A 21,797-nucleotide genomic window follows, 5' to 3' on the forward strand; every position below is an offset into this window, starting at 1 on the left:
AAAGCTCAAAACACTTACTGAAAGCGCACCTTGGCCAGAACCACCTGCAAAACAGTCCACTAATTGTGTGGGTAAGCTGGAGATGACAAAGGAGCTTAAGTGCTGCTTGGAGCTGAATGTAGCTGTCAAGAGTACCTCTCAACACAATACACATGTAGGGAAGAGCCTGGAGAAGTATGGGGATGCCTAGAGCTGCTGGAACACACTCGGGAGAGGTTGGAGATGAAAAGAGTCCCATCTTTAGAGCCCATTCCTGCACTTGCTTCCAGACACCCGCAAGCTTGGTGCTCCAGTGCGCGTTCCTGGTTCTCACATTAAGCTCTCTAGCTTTCATTTGAGGTAGCTCTAGCATTAAGCTCCTTCTCTAGTTCAGTCCGGTGCCTCGTTTCGTCGCCAGAAACTTGTTTCATAGCAGGGAAAAAAAAACTAGTCTAGCGGGTGTTTTTGACCTTTTGAGGTCCGATTTCGATTTTTTTTGAAATTTCTGAGCTGCTCGCATACAAACAAACTTGTCCCGCACCATTTTAGGCGAAAAAAATATTTTGATTTTTTGTCCGTACAATTGTAAAGACGTCCGTACGTCCGTACAGATCTGTTCATACAATTGCACGACAGTGCTGGGAGTCCGTACGACTTGTCAGAATGTGATTTCGAGTAGTTTTCGGCTGTTTTTCAGCTTTTTTGCTCAAATAGCTTTAGCTATTGGCACTTAGGTCACCTAGTACTTTTAGTGTCTTATGACACCTAGCACTAGTGGTACCACTAGGACACTAGTTCCTAGGGTTCTCTTTTATTGTACTTTGTTCTTTCATTTTCATTCTAGTTGATGTGACGGCTTCCACTCCTTGCTCCACTCTTTGCATCCTTGTGCTTCCGTGAGCCTACAGTGGTATCAGAGCAGAACAATCTTCTTTGAGCCTACAGCTTGTGCTCCCTAGCCTGTTCCCACATCTTCCATACAACTCCATTCGTACATGTGCAGCTCTGAGGCGTCCGTATTGTGCCTTATGTACCAAGCGCACGTCATCTGCAAGGGCTTGCGTTGCACCAGTCACACGTCCGTACAACGTTGTAGCAGCGCGGTACACCTGCCCATACACAGTGTCTTGAGCCTGTGAACTTGCACTGCCTATCCGTTCCTGCACGCGTGGTGCTACCGTACATCTGCATCAAGACCAATCGTACAACGTACGGCAGTACCTATGCATACGTTGTACTTGCAAGCATCGTTCTTCCGTACAGGTGCCGCACGTGCGACCAAGCAATCGTTTGTTGTCCTGTCCGTATGTACATACCTCCGTGTACTTGCGCGCTACGTACAACTGCATCAACAATTGTACGTTCGTACATTGGTGGAAGGCGTCAGTCATACATACTATTTGCAAGAGTTAGACGTACATTGCAGCTGCTCTTGCTTTGCAGGTACTCCTTGCAAAAAGGTTCTTTACATTTGCAGGTGATAGTTGCAGATTGCATACGGGGCATTTTGTTTTTACAAACATTGCAATCAATTTCAAAATCTACACCAAAATTTGGGGCTTTTGCAGACAAATTGGAATTTTTGTAACATTTGGGGCTTTCATTGAGTTTGCTCTCTTCTGGTTGCAATTTCCCTCAAGAAATTGGGGCTTTTGCATTTGGGCTACAATTTTGCAGGAGAAAAGGTATTTGGCAAATTTGCAATGAGATTGCACGATACTTTCAAATTTGCAATGAATTTGGCAAGAAATTGCAGGCCATTTGATCACATTTGCAAATTACAACTTAATTTGGGGCTTTTCCAAATTTGGAATGACTAGCAACAATCATGATTTATTTGGCATTCTTCGTGAAGATGATAAGTTGGATGGTACCAACTATCCGATGTGGTCTTATCTCATGAAACATATTCTTGTTGCAAGACATTTTTGGAACATTGTTTCTGGGGTTGATTTGAGGCCAGCCAATGCTATAGTGGCTGCCCCTAATGCTGGTCCCTTGGCAAAGGGTACTCCTCCTGATGCTTTATCCTCTAGCACCCCTGATGCTGCTCCTCTAACTCAGGAACAAACAAGATGGGATGCAAGAGATGCAAATGCACATTCCTGTATTGCTTTATCATGCAAGAGAATCATTATTCCACACATCCAGTCATACAGGACAACAAAGGATGCTTGGGACAAATTGGCTTCTCTTTATTAGATTCGCAATGAGGCACGTGTTGCATATTTAAGAAGACAATTGCAGGAAGTCAGCATGAATGAAGGTGACTGGGTGTATACTTGACAAAGGTCAAGGACCTCATGGAACAACTTGCCAATATTGATGAGGTGGTGCCCAATTCTCAGCTTGTTAGTACCACATTGAATGGGCTGCCAGATACATATCAAGGGTTTGCTACAACCCTTCAACTAGTGGCCATGGGTAATCCATACCACTACTCCTTTGATCAGTTAGTAGGCAAGCTACTATTCCTGATCATGCATTTGCTTCACAGCAGAAAGGAAAAGGCAAGGCTTCCAAGCCTATGGGCAAGCCTAAATATGCGCCTAACAGTGGCCATTCCTCCAACGCATCTCAAAATACAGCAGATAAGTCAAAGAAGAAAAGATGCAACTATTGTCGCAAGCCAGGGCATGAAATTTCAGAATGCAAGAAGCGCATTGCTTTGGAGAAGAAGAAAGCAGGATTGATAGTAAATGCCTCACATGCAATTGAATCCCATGAGCCAACAGATGCCTCACATGCACATGCTCTCCAGGATGATTGGGCATGGGCTGTCCATCGCTTTGATCCCTCCAAAGTTGATGCATTCTTTACTGCTAATGATGCTCAGTCTTGGTATTTTGATAGTGGTGCTTCCAAGTACGTAACCTCTTGCAGACAGTTGTTTCATTCCTTGGCTAATGCTCCGCGAGGGGGGACTGTCACATGTGCTAATAATGCTTCCTATGCTGTAAAAGGAATTGGAGATGTGCAACTCACATCCATTTCAAGCCATCTTGTCACTTTGACAAATGTTCTTTTTGTACCTGGAATTGAAGTCAATTTGATTTCAATTTTAGCAATTGACACTTCAGGTTTCAGAGTGATATTTGATGGATACAGATGCTTAGTATATGATCTTCGTGATGACAATGCCATAGTTCTCACTGGCACTTTGCAAAAGGGGCTTTATCACCTTGATTATCACTCAGCTGCACTTTCTATTGAAGCATTTGCTATTTCAGATTCACAGCTTGCTGAAACTCATCTTTGGCATGAGAGAATGGGTCTTCTCAATTATAGAGCTCTTGCCAAGTTACATTCACAGGGCATGGCAAATGATGTACCTCAAACTCACGCAATTTCCAAACATGTGTGTGAGGGTTGTCTTTTGGGTAAGATGCATCGATTTCCTTTTCAAAAGGATTGTCGAAAATTCTCACAAAGGAAATTGCAGCTAGTGCACAGTGATATGTGTGGCCCAATGAGGACAAATGCCATTGGTGGGTACAAATATTTCATGACTATAATTGATGACTTCACAAGATATTGCTGGGTATATGCTTTAAAAGCCAAATTTGAAGTGTTCTCATGCTTTCAGAGGTGGCTGAATATGGTTGAGAATGAATCAGGATGCAAGCTTTGTTGAGAGTTGTGGTGCCATGAGCACATAATTAGAGGCTAAGGTATGTGCTAAGGAAAGAATCAAAGTAGCCACCCTAGGATGTGGACTACATGATGTGGAGATATGCACAACGAGAGATGTGGATGAGAGGATCCCACAAGTGTTGACTATTCAAAGGGCACTCTCTATATAAGAGGCCTATCACGTATTATTGAGTACACACACACTTTTTTTTGTGAAATCTTTGATTGATTATATTATATGAGTAGCAACCTCAAAATAAGGTGCTACAATTACATCAACTGAAAATTTCAGTATATGCCAAAAAGACCTCATGATCTACGCAGCGGGTCTGCAAGTAATCAAAGAAAGATTGCTGCAGAGAACGCCTAAAAAAGCCAAAGAAAGAGAAAGTAGGATCACCAAAGACTTTACAATTTCTATATGTCCATAAAGTCCATAGTGCCCAGTAGCGAACCCAAACGAAGAAAAGATGAAACTCCGGTCTGGATGGATGAAACCCCGGTCTGGATGGATGAAACCCAAATAGCCAGAAGAACTTCCCAAACGGAACAAGTGGGAATCTCGCTTGCGAGGCGCTGTTGAAGTAGATAAAAAAACTCATGAGAGCACGAACAATGCCTAAACAAGTGAGGCACAGTCTCTGAAGAAGCAGAACATCTGGGGCAAAGTGCAGGAGCAATGTGTCGATGAGCTAATAGCTGTCTAGATGGAAACACTCCCAAAAGAACTCGCCAAAAGAAAAGCTGTTGCCGAAGCGGTACTTTATAGACCCAAAGTTGCTGTAATCTTTTCCTCCACCACTTGGTTGGGCGATGCATTCGCCAAACAAAATCACCTCTCTTTGAAACCCAAGGTTGAGGCAAAAGGATTTTATACAATGCAAGTAAAGTAATCTGAGATAGCCTCAAAGGACGAGAAGAGGACCTTGGAGAAGTCAAAGTCTAATCTTCCAGCCGGCGGTCTTGGAGTTCCAAAGGAGGAATTGAAACAAAAGGCGAAAGCATAGAAGGAATTTGTTGCCACAAAGGACGATAATGAGAGCCTAATCCATATGTAGTGGCTGATAGAGAAAAGGGGAGCATAGTATCAGCATCATCTATAACATCAGCAACTGAGGTGATGCCTTTAAACGAGACAAAGTAGGAACGTCAAGGTTCTTGAGATATAGATTTGCTATCTCTCTCTCATGTCTTATTTAGTGTGCTTCGAGCCTCCTTGTGTGCTGATCTTGTGTGCACTAGGCTAAGTACGATCCGCACTTTGTCACTGTATCAGAGCAGGTTTGGCTAAACCTAGATTAGTTTTAGGGTGATTGAGAGTTCTTTGTGAGCATTCTTTCTTCCGAGATTCATGAGAGTTCTCACCATTTTCGTTCTTGTGAGAAAGAGACATTAGAGTCCATTGTATCCTAGTGTGAGAGAGAAAGTAGTGAGGAGCAGCGAGATTTAAGTTCTCTGTACTCTTTTAGAATTCTTAGCAACTTCTAAACTGCAGGATGGATAGCATGGATGAGATTCCTACTTCTGACAATCATGAGCTTGATGAGAAGGCCTATAACCTTAGAAAAGAGGCTCAACAAGCTTCTGAGGTAGCGGCAATAGCTTATGCTGCCGGATGAAGCAAACGAGTGAAGTGGTTCTTGATAGTGCCCACAAAGCTGCCCATTCGTCCAAAATATAGACTACAAGATTCAACTTGGAAAGATGAGTTTTGGAAGTAAGAAAGCTAGCCAAAGATCTTGATATTCATTCTGAAACATCTTGATATTCGTTCATGGACTGACATCTCTTCTCTCAGAGCTTCCAACAGGGCTTTTGCTCCTCTATCAAATACACTTCTGAGAGGTTTGGCTGCTCCTTGGGTGCGTGAGTTAGCGCAACCCCAGCCCTGTTGGGGAACTGAAAGGAAAGCATGGAGTGAACACAAACTGAGAATTCTTGCTTATGGAATAAGAAAGGTGAGGTCCTTAAGTAGGCACCTCTTACATGATCACTGACATCACTGATGACCTCTGAGCTCCACAATCATCTACTCAATCAGCTCCTAGATTCTCTCAATCATCCTATGTGGCTTCTACCACCACCTAACAGTGCTTATGGGCACCTAACTGTGCCTTTAGCACACACACATAGAAACCAAGGTGTGCCTAGGGCATACACCTTGAGATATCCCATCATACCCCCCCTCAAGGGAATGCCTCAGGCTATGTCAAGGATACATCTAGTCTCATAGTTTCTCATGCCATTTCATGGTGGTCAAGGATAAATCTATGGTTAGGTTCTCATGCTAGCAAGGGGTTCCCAAGGGTGTGAAGTAAACAAAAGGGATACAAAAGACCTTCCAATGGTTATCTCCCCCGCATGTACATGCACACAATGTCTGTAGGAGGTACCATGGAGCAAAACGCATACACATGGCCTACATCATATGGTGACCAGAGGTGTTTACAAAACACACAATAGTTTATTTCATTCATTTTGGAGGACTATCCAGGCTGAGTACGGAGGACTATCCAGGCTGAGTACCTTGACTCAATAAAAAGAGAGATCTGGAGCATACATGGAGATGATTCAAAAAGCATAATCTTCATAGGATGCCTCATCTTGTGGAGGCACATCAACTGAAAGTAGATTGGCAGTTTCTGACTTTGTAGCTGCTTCCTTTTTGACTCTACAAAACTTTTCATGGTGATTGTTTTACCACAGTGTTTGCATGGATTGATCTTGAAGCAGTCTTTTGAGAGGTGATTAGTCTTCCCACAAAGGTGAAAACTTGCCCTTCTGAATTTTTATGGCATAGGTTGTGTCATTGCCTCTCCGGAGTTCCATGTGCCTTTCTTCTTCTTGAAGAGCAAAAATAAGACCTTCAAGATTAGGATTAGGAAGATTTTTCAAAGTGGTAACAACATGATCATAATCTTCAGGCATACTCTTGAGCAACACTGCCATTGCATCATCTGTAGTGATTGGAGAGTTGATAGAAGGAAGTTGAGTCATGAGACTCCACATGTAATTGACATGGGTAGCCAAAGGAGTGCCACTAACCTTCTTTAATTCAAAGAAAGCAATCTCAAGTGACAATTTTGAGATGTGAGAGCTAGCACCAAAAATAATGTCAAGCTTCTGCCAAGCTTTTGAAGGAGACTCTAAGTCAAAGATGTGATGAATATAGTCATCTCCTAAGGCAAGAGCAATGATGCCATAGGCTTTCTCCTCTCTAGCAGGATCTCTTGCCGGGCGTGTCGGAGCTGAGGATTCTCCACCATTTGAGACTGTTGAAGAAGAAGTTGAAGCCGGTTTGACAAGCCCCTTGAGATTTTCCCTCATCAATGCAAACTTAACCTTCATCTGCCATGTGTGAAAGCCCTTACCATTGAACTTATCCATATTCAAGATGGTAGCCATGAGAGGGTCTAACCCAGAATGGGCAGTGTCTACTCTCTTACAAGGCTAGAAAGAGTTGAAGAGCTTCAAAATACAAGCATTCAGAGTAGCAAAGGCTTGCAACAAAAATCCATACTACAATTCAATGATGCTTTCACTTGCATGCTTCATAGAGGTGACTAAATGAAAGTATTCCAAGCAAATCCAGGTATAGGAACTTAAAAGAAAGTTGTAGCCACAGCTATACTGATGCTTTTCAATACCTTAAAACCTCAGAAATGCTAAAGTAGCATCTAATGTAGCATCAAACTCATAACCTTGTCAAAACTGTCCAAAACAGAGGCCTGAACTTGGAGGGCTTGTATCTCATTCTTCAAAGCAAAGAAAATAGGGCTTTTTGAAGCAAAAGAAAGCTCATATACCAGAGAAGATCCAGCACAGAGGTTGGGCGAAATGGCGTGCTGTTTTGCCCGGGGGAGTTGCTGCAGGCTGAACCTGTGTTTTGACATTTTCTCCTTCGTTACTGAACCAAATGGGCTGCAAAGTGACTCAAAATGTTCATCGAGGTCGCCCATCTACTCCTAAGAGGGCTCGAGCAATGGTGCAGCCGGCAGGGAGTATTTTGCAATAGAAAAATGACGAAAAAATGCGCTATTTGGGGAATGGCGACCAGCAGAGACGTCTTTTCTTCAATTGCTTGCAGGTGGAAGTTCGCCCATTCGAGGGGTATCTCCAACAGGAGGGGTATCTCTAGCACACACACATAGAAAACAAGGTGTGCCTGGGGCATACACCTTGAGATATCCCATCAAGCCCGGCCATATGGATTATTTTGAATCTGAAGGGCAGTGCAAGGGAAGCAACGAGAAGCGACTAATTGCTTTCTACCTCTCCAATGGAACGTCAAGAAGCTCTTCCAACGCAGGCTCCTCCGAATCCACCCAGCCATGCTCCAACGCCCTTCAACGGCCGAAGCAACTACCAACTACTAATGACTACAAATTGGACCTTGCAGCACAGCCACAACCCAGTTGGAATTGAATCATGTGGGCTTCCAAGCAGCAATCCTTCAAGGTGCGGGTTCCCATTGGTTCACACTACTAGCCTGTCAAGCTTTTATTTTTTCCCCAGTTCTTTTGAGGTTCGACCTCAGGAGCTGCCAAGGCAGCTATAATGAAGAATCTAGGCGAACGTTTGCAGCCGTGTCCTGAAAGAAAGAGCTAGGTTTGAGTCCTACGTGTAATCAGCCTTCTAAGCTTGTGTGCAAGTGAATTTGATAGCAAGATTTTGACCCTCATCTAGCGGCCTCAAATGAGCAGCGCCCATAGCACGCCTCACCAACTGCTATTGCCAGCCACCAGCAGAGCTCTAAAAATGGCACATGTTGGCTCAAAGACTCCAAAAACAATGATCTCCAACTGTTCCAGCGCTCTCCATCAACTAGGTGCTTACGTGCTTCGACGCAGACTCTCCATCGACTCATGGACTGCGCCCAAGCTCCTGTGGAGTAGACGGAAGCGGAAGCAAAGGCGAGAGGGAGAGCTGAAAGAGCTCAGTCGCACGGACGGGAGCAAAGGTAGCTGAGATATGATCGTAGAGCAGACCACGTGAAGCGTCGCCATCTCCTCCCACAGAGAGCTCTATCTCTCTCTAAAAATCTATCTCTAAACCTCCCTCTGCCACGTGGCAGATAAGGCTGAGTGTTTTTTGAACCTTGGTTGAGTAGTTAACTCACTAGTAAAATTTTTCACAATAAACCATGGTTAAGTTTATCTACCCTAGAGTTAACTCAGTTTGGTTAGAAGATTGCTACATGGCATAGTGCCACCTAAGCACAGTCCCCTGGACAAGCACAGTCCTGCAAGCTGCATATGAACAGCCTCTGCCACATCATCAAGGGCCCCTCTTCTTCACAAAAACTTCAACAAGCCGTAACTTCCAATCCAGGAAGAATTTGTGTACGCTCCAAAAATGAAAAGTGATTGCCTTTTTGAGATCTACGCGCCTATCAGATCAGAATTATTGTTAGCAATTAGACACTACCATTGAAGCATAACGAAGCTCATGGTAAGAACTTTGCAACAAATGACAATTCAATGCATGAATGCAAAAACAAAATGCGAGAAGCACAAGTGCATGAGATGACCATAGCACAGAACATGGCATCCACACATAAAGCATTAAGGCACATCGAAGAACAAAGCATCATGCATCAAGCTACATCAAGCGAAGAAGAGAACGCCATCGACATTAAGCATTGAGAAGCAACAGCCTTGCCACCTTCAACCCATATGTTTGTAAATCAAACCTGACCACCTGAGAGTAGCCATGTAAGCACCCAGGGGAGGATTTGATCTTGTAACTCACATCCGACCACCTTGCAGTAGCCAAAGGATCATGGCGCCAAGGGGAGATGTTGAGAGTTGTGGTGCCATGAGCACATAATTAGAGGCTAAGGTATGTGCTAAGGAAAGAATCAAAGTAGCCACCCTAGGATGTGGACTACATGACGTGGAGATATGAGAGTGAGGGAGAGGCTAAAGGAGGAGAGGTTGAGCAAGGAGAAAGAAAGAAAGAAAGAAAGTTTATTAAAGTCTTCGGGAGACCGTGAAGGTCTATGAGACTAAAGATAACTGATACAATGAGCATAACGGTGGTGGTCTCAAAACGGGCCAACCAACCGTTTCTACAAAAAAAGAGGTTATGAAGGACTATGTGTCTAGTCCTGATACAAAAAATATGTGTCTACCTCCAGGTGATACAAAGAAGAAGAAGGGAGGGGCACAAAAAAGTGGGGCAGAGGGGGGAGATACAGTATACATGTGCAGGTGGTGATCGTCAGAGACCAATCATAGAGGGGCCGTCAAATGGGAAGTCGGAAAAAACCCTGCGATAGATGATTGGCCTCTAACGTCACGCGGCCTAGTCGAGCTCGGTCGTCGGGGGCAGCGGGTGGCCCTGTGGATGAGGGCAACTGTAACCCCAGTGGGGCGGGCCGAGAGCAGAGACGAGATGTCATGGACCTAGATGTGTGAATCTGTCCTCTGACGCAGCTGTCGTGACTCTGGCTCTCGCTCACGTCCGCGTCGTCGGCTAGACTGAGAAGAGGTATCCTGTGGCTGAAAGAAGTCAGTGATAGGCCGTTGGATATCCTCACACTGTGTGCTCTGCTCGTGTCGCCGTGCTCGGAGAGAAGTATCTCGGTGGCGGGTCATCTCATGTAAGAAAGCGGCAAGGCACCGCTGATCCGGGAATTGTAGCATGTGTGAGAGGGAGCCGAATCCGTTGCGGAAGAGGCAGTGGTATCGGCCTCGAATGGCATAATAGATAGGACATCTGAAAGCAAAATGCTCCTCCGACTCGATCTCCTGTAAGTCGCAAAGTGGGCAAAGGCGGTCCTCTCCTGGGATACCCTCTGCGCGTCCACTCTCGATCCGTAATCGGTGTGACGAGACCCTAAACTGACCGAGGGAGATCTGGAGCGCATGTGGTAGATGAAGTTGTGTGTAACCCGGAGGTGTGATGAAGCCCTTCTGTGAGATCTGGAGGCAGTGTCGGCGGTAGAAGTCGAGCTTCACAGGAAGCTCGGAGTAAAGAAACCATGTCCGCCAGGTGTGGAGCTGGAGCAGATCCGTCCGAATGAGCCGGTTGACCTCCTGGTCAGTGGGGGAGAGAGGAGATGGTGGAGCATCGAGGCTGTACTGAAAAGGAGGCAACCGGTCTAAGTCGAGGCCTAGTCGGGTGAAACAACTGGAAAGACAACTATACCAGCATCGCTGGTCCCCATCAACGGATAAGGCCATAGAGGAGGATAGGGCTAACCAAGGTAGACGGAGGCGACCGTCAGCAGAGGAGCCAAAATCCCTGACTCTGTGGAGGTAGGTGATAGCCTGAAAAGCCGCATCAAGTTGTAGGGGTGAGGCGCCGAACTCTGGTAGAATGATCTGGTGTGGTACCGATGGTTTGCTACGGATCATCCGAGCAAACATCAGTATCTGCAGGCGCTCAACTCGAGCCCACTCTGTGTCTGAAAGGTCGACTCCCCACCAAGGGCTACCATACATGCCTGCTGGGTGGACCAAAGAATCAAAAAGGAGAGACTTGGTCCGCGGGTCCTGGAAGTGGGAGTGGTAGCACTGTCGCTCCAGCCTGGCAAGAGCGGCGTATCCCCGGCTGATCCTAGCCTGCATGGCCGGGCGCATCGTGAAGATCGGGCCTGAGAAGACAACGCCCAAGTATGTGTAGGAGTCAACTATCTCAACAGGGTCGCCGGCGAAGAGGAACTGCTCTCGGTGCATAGCGGGTCTGGAAGTGTTGAAGATCATCACCTTGGTTTTCCCAAGGTTGACCTTCAAGTCATGTGTATCACAGAAGGCCTGAAGTCCATCCAAGTGTCGCTGAAGACCAGTAGCAAAAGAGGATAGTAGTACTACATCGTCTACGTATAGGAGAATCTAGATGGCAGTCCCCGCAAGAGAGCAGCCTACAAATCCGAGTGTCCTGATGGTGGTCTCGAGCTCGTCGATGTAGAGGCCAAATAGAGTCGGTGACAAGGGACATCGTTGTTTGACTCCGATAGTGCTCGTGATCTCTGGGGTCCAGCTGGTGCCAATCCTGACCTGCCCCGTCACCCGCTCATAGACAGCTACTACTGCCCAGATAATCGCCGAGTCGTAGCCTAACTCCTGCAGACGTCTGATGAGTCGGGCGCGGGGAACGGTGTCGAATGCCTTGCGGAAATCCACAAAGCAACAATATACTCTCTGTCTCCTGTGTCTGGCCTCCTCAATGATCCCTCTAAGTGTAAAAATGTGATCGTAAGTCGAGTGATCCATCCTGAAGCCGGCCTGTCCGGATGCCCTGAGCCCCTGTATCTTTGCGCGAGCACTGACCTCGCCATCTAACACTGATGCATAGATCTTGGACATAACATGTCCAACCATGATGGTCCTGTAATTCCCTGGATCCATGGGATCTCCTGCTTTGTGGATGGGTGTGACAGTGTTCAGGGTCGAGGCTCTGGGGAACCCGTGATAGACAGCTTCATTGAACAGCGTTGCCAGGATGGGGGCTAGAGTTTTGATGCCGTAGGCAACAAACTCTGTGCATAGGCCCTCATGATCCTTAGCTCGACCGTTATGAAGCTTATGTGCTGCGTGGGTGACTCCCTAGGTTGTGAATAGGATACAAGAAACGGGGCGGGGGGTGGTTGAGAGTCAGATGGTCTATGCAAGAGGTGCCCTAACTACACAGAGGATATTCTTCATTTGTTTGTGATCTGTCCGCCTGCTCAATACGTAGAAAACAGCTCATGCTTGCATTCGTATTAGATGCAATTTGGGACGCTTACCTTTTGGGGATGGTCATGGAATGCAAAGAAAAGAGTGGACAAAAATCTAGGCCCAGGCTTTTAGCAATTATGAATTTCTAGGAACCATTTTGTTTTCTATAACAAGATCAGTAATTCGTCAATTATTTGGTGCTCTTGGTTTGTCAAGACCTAAATCTTTGGCTACCTTGCTCGATAGTACAAGAGATATTTTTTCTGCATGTCTGTCTCTAGAAACTTTTCAGAGTAGATTTTATTTGCACGACAAGAGGATCTTGGGAGAGGAAGTATAGCAGCCTACATCCTGGCTTCTATGGCTTATGGAGGTCCCCGAAATTGGCTTCTGGGATTCACTTGTTATGGGTTCCAGGTTTCGGGTTCCAGTTTACGAGTTTCAGTTTAATTGTCTCTGGATTCCAATTCTGGATTGACTACTTCTAGGTTTTGAGTTCATGAGCTCAGTTTTCTTGGCTCCCAATTCACTTATTTTTTAGTTCCGAGTTCCGTGTTCTGGTTTGTAAGTTCTGTGATCTACGTTCCGTGTTCCAAGTTCTGCGTTCTTCAAGGTTTTGGGTAGGTTCACTTGTTTCCGGGCTCCAGATTCTGGGTTCACATGCTCAAAATTCCTGGTTCCGGATTTTGGGTTCACTTTTTTTGAGTTCCATGTTCTCTTATATGGGTTCTGAGTTCACGTATGTGTAGCTGCTCAAATCTCCTCCGTTTTGTCGCTTTTAGATCATCCCCCCAAAAGGGTGCTGCTTACATGGCAGTCGACCTCATATGGATGTCGAAAAGCCAGCCTTTCGTCGGCGGATCCTGAAAGTGCACTTGAAAGCACTTCCTCTCTACTCGAGCCAAAGCTCCTTGTACTCTTGTGAGTCGTGCCTTGGCTGCATGGGTCATCGTGAAAACTAGCCCTATGAAGACTGCCCCCAAGTATGTGTAAGATTGCACTATATCCACTGGTAAGTGAGGCTATGTCGATAGAGTATTCCGCGTGAGTTGAGCTTGGTCTTCCCAAGAGGTTGAGTGTCAAGTGGATTTCGGGTTGTATTCACTTGTTCTAGGTTCCAAATCTACTTGTTTAAGTTTCCAATTCTGGGTTCACTTGTCCCAAGTTTTGGGTTCTCTATCTTAGGTTCTGGGCTCCACGTTCATTTGTCCTGGGTTCCAAGTTCTGGTCCCTAGATTCCATCTTCCCTTGTTCTAGGCTTCGGATTTTGGATTCCCTTGTTCTGGGTACATTTATCCACTTTCAATGGATTCTAGGTTTACCTCTATATTGTAATCTTCTAATATGATATAATATACAATTCTTTTTTTGCCTCGCAGAAAAGTGCTAGCCCGCATTGTGACTATGTCGGTACTTCTTGTATTAGGTTTAAAAAATTACAAAGAAGTATTTATAGATGTGTCCTCATATATGTATAGATATGCAAATGAATGTTTAGTTCTGAGGGCATATGTTTTTACAATGACACTAATTGTTGAAAGCTGGCGGTATGTGTTAGTTCTTATTCTCTTCTATATGTGAAAGAATTGATTACTCTTTTCCATATCGGCTCATCTTCAATTTGAGTATTGAATCTTTTGTCTTGCCCCCTAGTATCTACATAATGAGTTCAGGCATGTGTTTGCAACCATATGCATGAAGGAATTAAGTTTTGTGAATATATTGATCAATTCCAAATTTGGCAATACCTTTTTGCAGATTGTATGTTTTGCAGAATATGATGCATGAGAGCATAAAGGAAGTGGTGGATTCAATTAGTCTTAGTCTTGTCAAAGTCGTGTGCATGACATGGCTAAACGATATTCTCTTAAAATTGTTGACTAGGTAAATAATAACTTTTCCAAACATTGGCTCAAGAAAAGTAAATTTCTTTTTGATTTTGTGATGCTACAGAATGAGAAAGGTCAAAAGGCGAGGGAGGCATTAGAGCAAGCTGCGCAAGATGAATTCCAACAAAAATGTCCCTTTCGTCCTGAAGTATGTAGTCATTGCACATATTTCTAGTAATACCTTGATGGTAGACAAAATCAAATTGATGCTTTTTTCCGCACACTTTAAGTGCTAGCACAAAAAAGATAATCTCTCCCTGAAGCAGCTCCTCCCAATCACCTCCTTGCTGCCCTCCCCTTCCTGCCTTCCCCGCCTGCCCTTCTCTCCCTCGACTCCCTGCCCCTCTCCCCGCTCTCTCTCCCCACGCTTCCTACCTTTCCCACTTGCCTTCGTGCTGCTTTCCCACATCATGCTAACCTCTCCCTAACTCGCAGCTAGCCTCCTGCCTCACCCACCACACTCTCCCTCTCCCCCACTGCTAATCCACTCCCCATCTCTCTCTGTCTCCTCTGCATAGTAACCAGTTGCTTCTGTCCCACCGCTCCGCAACTAAAACCCCCTTCTTCTCTAGTCTCTCCCTCTACTAACTAGCTCTGCTGCCTACCCCTCCAACTATCAGCGTGTCCCCTCCCTCTTCCTCAAAACCCCCTGATAGTTGGAGGGGGAGGAGGAAACAAAGAAAGAAAGAAAGAAAGTTTATTAAAGTCTTCGGAAGACCAAAGAACTCCACTGCCCTCTTTGCTCGCCTCCATGGGTCCCACCCTTCCAGGTCATAGGCCAAGGACTAGCTGCTTACTGCCTTATCTGACTAGGTGCTTACTGCCTTATCTTCAAACTGTTAGAATCATTATCATATTCTAGGCAGTGGCCAATGTATTGTAATAAGTAGGTTAGGGTCGCTTTTCCCTCATTGATGTTTTTCTCCCTAACCGCGCTTCAATCCCTAACTACGGTTAGTGGATACTATAGGGTTTTGTCACTTAGACCAAACCCCTCACTCTTTCTTTGTTCTTCACTTCATTCTACTCTACTATTCAGTACACTTACGTTTGCTCACTCTTGATCATTGCTCTCCTTTGTTCACATTTGGTATCAGAGCAGGTTCTCTTGCTCTTGCTCTTACTCTTGCTTCACAACTGCCTACAGCTCCCGCTCTTCAGCTCAAACTTGCGACCTCCTGTCCGTATAGTCCGTACGACTGTATGGATTCGCTTGCCCCGTACAACTCTTTGCTGCCATTTGTACAACTCTTCGCCGCTGCATAGCCCATTCTGTCGCATTCCGTATAACTGTACAGCAGGCGCCAGCTCGCCGTACATCCGTACTCCTGCAACATTCAAGTCCGTCGTCGTCCGTACTTGTCAGCACCGCACGTGCAAACCGTACCACCGTACTGCATGTCACATTCTGCTCTATTCAACCGTACTGTTTGTCGTACAATCATCCATGTACAGAATCCGTACATAGACGGCCGTACCATTTCATCCGTACAAGCTCGATGACAGAGTCTGTACACTGATAGTTCCGTACTGTTAGTCTGGTACAAGGTGAAGGTTTCCGTTCTTTTTGGTAGGGTCCATTTGCAGGCATTTGTGCATTGAGCCATTGTTTGGCTGTGGTCTCTAGCAGACATTTCTTTGCAGCAGGTGGAAGTTTGGGGCTTTTGCAGGGGACTTGAAATTTGAGTGACATTTGCTCAATTTCACCCCAAAATTTGGGGCTTTTGGTTTTGAACTGCAATTTCAGGCATTTTTGGGGCTTTCAGTTATTTTGCTCTCCTTTGGATGCAATTTTCCTGAAGAAATGGGGGCTTTTGGCATTCGGATTCAATTTGGCAGTTGAAAGACCATTCGGGAGATTTGTAAGCAATTTTGGACTCAGTGTGAGTCAATTTGCAGAATTTTGCCACTTTTTGCAAATTTTATATCCAGATTTTTGGGCATTTGCAGAGCATTGGGGTGCATACTAAGCCTTTGATAGGATGTCACAGTAATTGTCACTATGGGCAGATTTTCTTGAGCAGAGTCTGGTTGTGCATTTTACATCCCAGGAAGGGATTTTACTTGTTCAATTTGCTGTGTTTTTTGAGTTTATCTGGCAAAAATGGCTCAAAACAACCCCAATGAGGTATTTGGAGTTCTCACACAGGAGGATAAGTTGGATGGCACAAACTGGATTATGTCGATGGAGATGAAGCAAGGCCAGATTCTGTGGCTACACCTGTCACTCCTATAGCTGGAGGCAGGGGTAGAGGTCAAAATGCAGCACAAGTAATTGGAGCAGCTGCTGCTCTAGTGGCTCTCACAGCAGAGCAAAAAAGATGGGATTCTAGGGATGCACAAGCTCTTTCTGTGATTTCTCTTTTTGTCAAGAGGTTCATTATTCCTCACATTCGGTCATGCAAAACCTCAAAGGCAGCTTGGGAGATTTGGGAGAGTATGTTTGCAGCAAGAAATGATGCTAGAGTTTCCTTCCTAAAGAGAAAGAAAGAAATTTTATTAGAGTCTTCGGAAGACCGATGGGTGTATGAGACTGAAAGAAAACCTGATACAAATCATAGTAAGGGTGGAGCTACTAAAACGAGCATCATCACCGGTGCTGAATCCTAAGTCTGATCATACATAATCAAATACATCTGGGTATGATAATGCAAAGAAAAAAGACTGGAGCGGAGCGGAATCCTCCGTATGCCATGTCGTCCTAGCTGGCGGTGATGGGACGCTGAGAGAGCTATCTCATACGCACATGGATGAGGGAGATCCCATGAATGCTCACCTCACAAAGCTTCAGGATTGAGACTGAATATGAAATGCATCATCTAACCAAACATCTCTGCCACTGAACCGTAGGCTGAACCGTAGGGTGCAGATGCCTATCCATGCCCGGATTGATAGATTCGATGTGGATGATTGGGCTCTTGATAGAGGGGGGACAGTTTGCATTGCACCTGGTGTTTCCATCTCCGACCATTTTCCGGTAGTTTTGTCTATCTCAGAGCCCCATCTAAGAGGATGGTCTCACAGTATCAGGATCCCCGATGCCTTATACACAGATGAGACTCTCACAGAGGCAGTCTTGGAGATCTGGGTTTCTCACTTGCAAGGGGGGGTGGCCGATCCTTCACATGTGGCCACATCACTTGCCAGTATCAGCGACTTTTGTCACTCTGTTGCTAGTGCTCAGCGAGGTGAAGTACTCAGGCGGGAGATTGGTATCTGCCGGCAGTTGGCAACCTTGCAGAGGGAGGAGCAAAGACGACCTTCAAATGCTTGGATACAAGAGCGCCTTGCTGCAGCAGCAAGGGCTCACTTGCAGACATTGCTTGATTAGAGAGCAGAGTATGCCTTTCATGCACAGGAGTCCTTTTGGATACAGATGGGAGGGAGAGTCAATAAACACTTTTTCTCTACATTTGGTCCCATACATAGTAGAGAGAGTGTCAGGCAGCTTATTGACTTTGACGGCGTTTTGCAGTCTCATCCGGATACCATCATGCACTTAGCGGTAGATTTTTATGCCTCCCTTCTTTCTGTAGATCCTGACACACAAGCCAGAGATGTGGCTAGAGATGTAGTTTGGCAGAGTTTACCTGTGTTGGTCACACTAGAGATGATATGCTCACTTGATGCATGCTTTACCAACACAGAGTTCAGGACTGCTCTCTCTGCCCTTCATAAGGACAAGTGCCCTGGTTTCGATCGTCTTACTCCATCTTTTGTTACAGCCTTTTGGGATATGATAGGTGATCATATTACTTCAGCCCTACAGGGCGTTTGGGACTCAAGTGAGATGCCTGACTCACTGACTGAGGGACTCATACACCTTATCCCGAAAGGTGGCAACATGAATTCATTATCCCATTGGAGACCCATCACTCTTTTGGGCACTCTATACAAAATCCTTGCCAAGGCGATCATCATCCAATTGCAGCCCCTTCTTCCAAACCTCATCCATGATACTCAGATAGGCTTTGTGCATGGCAGGAGCATATTTGATAATATCTTTTCCTTTTGGGAAGCCACAGAGTGGGCTATGCAGAGCAGGCAAAGGCTGGCAGTTCTACTCTTGGACTTTGAGAAAGCCTATGACAGAGTAGATTGAGGTTTTCTTGAGGGCACTCTTCTATGATTTGGATTTTCAGATGCATGGATAAGAGGGGTGGCCTCCCTTTACAGATCAGCCCACAGCCAGGTTTTGATCGGAGGGGTAAGGGGTGACAGGTTTCAGATTTCCAAGTCAGTTCGTCAGAGATGCCCTTTAGCCCCCTTCCTCTTTCTTTTTGTGGCAGAAGCTATGAGTATCTTCCTTAGATCTTAGGCTGATCTTTATGGGCTGAGATTGCCCTTGAGACAAGAGCAGGAGCTTCTTGACTGTGAGTTAGCTGATGACACTACTATTTTTATTGAGGCCTCTTCACAGTCACTTGATTCTTTCCGGACAGCCTTGGATATCTTTTGCTCAGCTGCAGGGGCACACATTCACTGGCATAAATCCTTTGGCTTTTGGATTAGTGATGAGGACACTCCAGGCTGGGGAGTTGACATTGGCTTTTCCTGGATTCAAAGGGGTGTTCCTGTCAGGTATTTGGGATGCCAAGTAGGATTGGGCATCTCTCCGGCACAGCAGTTTGCCCCAGTACTAGAGAGTATAAGGAAAAAGCTCATTTTTTGGAGCTCAACCAAACTCGACCTTGCATCTAGAGTTGTGGTAGTGAACCAGGTTCTTTTGGCCACCGCCTGGGTTGTGTGTTCTTGTTGGTGCCAGTCTAGGGATTGCATCACTCAGCTCATTAGACCAGTCATGAATTTTTTATGGAGTGGACTTGATGGCACAACAGATGTTGTAGCGAGGGTGACCTAGGAGACCATTATTCTCCCTACATGTGAAGAGGGCCTTAATATCATTGACCCGGACTTGCAGTGCAGGGCATTGCTTTGTAAGGTGGTGGTGAGGGGACTCATGCATGGGCAGGAACCTTGGAAGGATTTCTTTTTTGGATGCATTCAGGCTTGCACACCTACCTTGGGAGATGATTGGGTGGACAGCCCTCGCTGGATTTTTACTTCCATCCCTATCAGATCTCCTGCCTCTCCTCTCATGACTGACATCCTGAAAGCTTGGGGGAGCTTCAGGAACACTCTTTGAAGGGTTCCACCCTCTACCCTCAAAGAGATTGATAGGCAGCGGATCATTTGGAATGATAGTATACTTGATGAGCATGGCAGACCATTGGGCACTTCCCATTACATGCAGTGGTCTAGATGGGAGAGAGGCCCCGCCTACACAATAGGCACTTGGAAGGCATTTATTAGGCTACCTGAGGATTAGAGACTACAGTCTGTGAGTCACCTCAGAGGGGTAGCACGCAGGATTCAGCAGATAGATGCAGCCATCCTGGTGGAATGGACAGTTGAGATGCCTGTTACTTCCACCACTTGGATGGGAGCTTTTTTTAGGACAGGAGTTCCTCTATAGGTGATCGCTCTTCGAGGTCTCGGGGAAGATGCACTGGTCTTTGACGTTGGGGATGGAGGTATATTCTCTAGATCCATGGATGATATTCTTCTAGAGGTTGCCTTTCAGCTTTTGTCAGGATTGTTGGTTTTATAGACCATGGAGTGGGCTTGCAGTGGTACTTAGACCACGACCCTCTGCTCTTGGCCCTGGGATCCTAGAGATTGTGGTTATATGGAGGTGCACCTATCACGTGCTTGCAGTGGGACCCAGGAGAGTGGGAGTGGATAGATCATGGGCACGGAGAGAGAGGGATTCTCTTCTTTCGTTTCACGGTTGGTAATGCCAAGAGATTTCAGCTGAGCAGTAGGGGTTGGATTCCTTCCAGAGCCCCCTATTGATGTCCAAACCAGGACCTACCGGATAACCGAGCTACTCAAATGCCTTCTCCTCATATGGGGGGCTTACAAGTAGAGTTAGCTGGTTGCCGCGTAGTTACACGAGAGTGGAGCATTGATATCTAACACCCCCCTTCAATGTCCACCCGCAAGTGAACTTACTTTTTCCGCTCAATGCCAAGTCGATGAAGATGCCTCTCCAGCAAGTCTCTTCCAAGAGCCTTCGTGAAGATGTTAGCAGCATTCTTTGTAGTCGGACAGTACACCAAGTCGACCTCTCCATCCATGATGAGCTCACGTACAAAGTAATATTGAATCTCAATGTGTTTTGTGCGAGCATGGAACACAGGGTTCTTTGCAATCGCCATGCAACTCTGATTGTCACATGATAACTGCGTAGGCTTGTTCTGCACTGCACCCATGTCCCCCAAAATCATCCTCAACCACACTGCCTCGCAAGAAGCAAAGCATGCTGATTTGTACTCAGCCTCGGTAGAAGAAAGAGCAACTGTGGGTTGCTTCTTGCTGACCCATGACACAGCTCCAGATCCAAGTGAGAAATAGTAACTTGTCACTGATCTCCTACTGTCCACGTCTCCTGCCCAATCTGAGTCATAGAATCCGGTCAAGATGTTGCCCTTGGTATAGGTGATGCCATAATCAAGTGTACCTTTGATGTATTTCAGCACCCGCATCCTTGCCCTCCAATGGTTCTCCTGGGGCTTATTGGAAAACCTGGTTAGTACACTAGTCGCAAAGCTGATGTCCGGCCATGTGTTGCACAGGTAAATTAAACTGCCCACAAGCCTTCTGTACTTCACTTCGTCCACCGGTGGTGATGAATCCTCATTTGAGAGCTTCACGTCAACCTCCATAGGGATACCAACTGTCTTGCACTCAGCCATGTTAAATGCCTTCAGTATCTCTCCAACATACTTCAGCTGTGAAATGAAGATCTGTTTCAGCTCTTGCCAAACTTCAATCCCCAAACAGAAATGCATCAGTCCGAGGTCTGTCATTTCAAACTCTCTTCCTAGCAAATGCTTCGTCTGCGAGATCTTCTCTTCATGGTTCCCTGTTATGACAAGGTCGTCCACATAAAGGACCACAATCATACACCTGCCTCCTTCTCTGAAGATATACAAATTTGCATCAGATGGGCACCTTCTGAATCCATTTTGCAGAAAGTAGGCATCAATTTGCTAGTACCACGCTCGTGGGGCCTGTTTCAGGCCGTAAAGTGCCTTTCTTCAATTTGCAGACCTTACCTTTTGAACCAGGGATCTCAAAACCTGGTGGTTGTTCCACGTATACCTCCTCCTTGAGATCTCCATTCAGAAAGGCGGATTTCACATCCATTTGAAACACGGGCTAACTTCCCTGGGCAGCTAAAGCCAAAACACTACGAATTGTGGTTAGTCGAGCTGTGGGAGCAAAAGTATCTTGATAATCAAAACCATGTACCTGTGCAAATCCTTTTGCCACAAGCCGAGCCTTGTACTTATCCAACGTGCCATCGGACTTATACTTGGTCTTATACACCCACTTGGTTCCGATTACCTTGCGTTTTGGTGGTCGATCCACAAGGTCCCAAGTGTTGTTCTTCGTTATGGAGCCATACTCCGACTGCATAGCCTTCATCCACCTATCATCACCCTGTGCCTCTTCAAGACACTTGGGTTCATCAGCACGGATCACTTCTGTCATCAAAGCATAGTTGACCAAGTGTTCCTGCGCCCTTCTTTGCTCCTCTAATCTCTTGGACCGGCGGTGTTCG

At 45.9% G+C, this 21,797-nt stretch overlaps 1 protein-coding gene across 1 annotated transcript in view; it reads left to right on the forward strand.

Moving 5' to 3' along the window:
- LOC147884768 (uncharacterized) overlaps window positions 1-21,797 on the forward strand; it is a 145,493-nt gene that overhangs the window by 91,010 nt on the left and 32,686 nt on the right. The window contains exon 14 of the mRNA XM_087397848.1: window positions 14,232-14,315. Coding sequence (XP_087253974.1) covers window positions 14,232-14,315 — 84 coding nt within the window. The remainder of the gene's footprint in view (window positions 1-14,231; window positions 14,316-21,797) is intronic.

Source organism: Dipteris shenzhenensis, chromosome 26 (genome assembly GCF_047967505.1).
Source record: "Dipteris shenzhenensis isolate YYH24624 ecotype China chromosome 26, Dip_SZ_1.0, whole genome shotgun sequence".
NCBI classification, from domain to species: Eukaryota; Viridiplantae; Streptophyta; class Polypodiopsida; order Gleicheniales; family Dipteridaceae; genus Dipteris; species Dipteris shenzhenensis.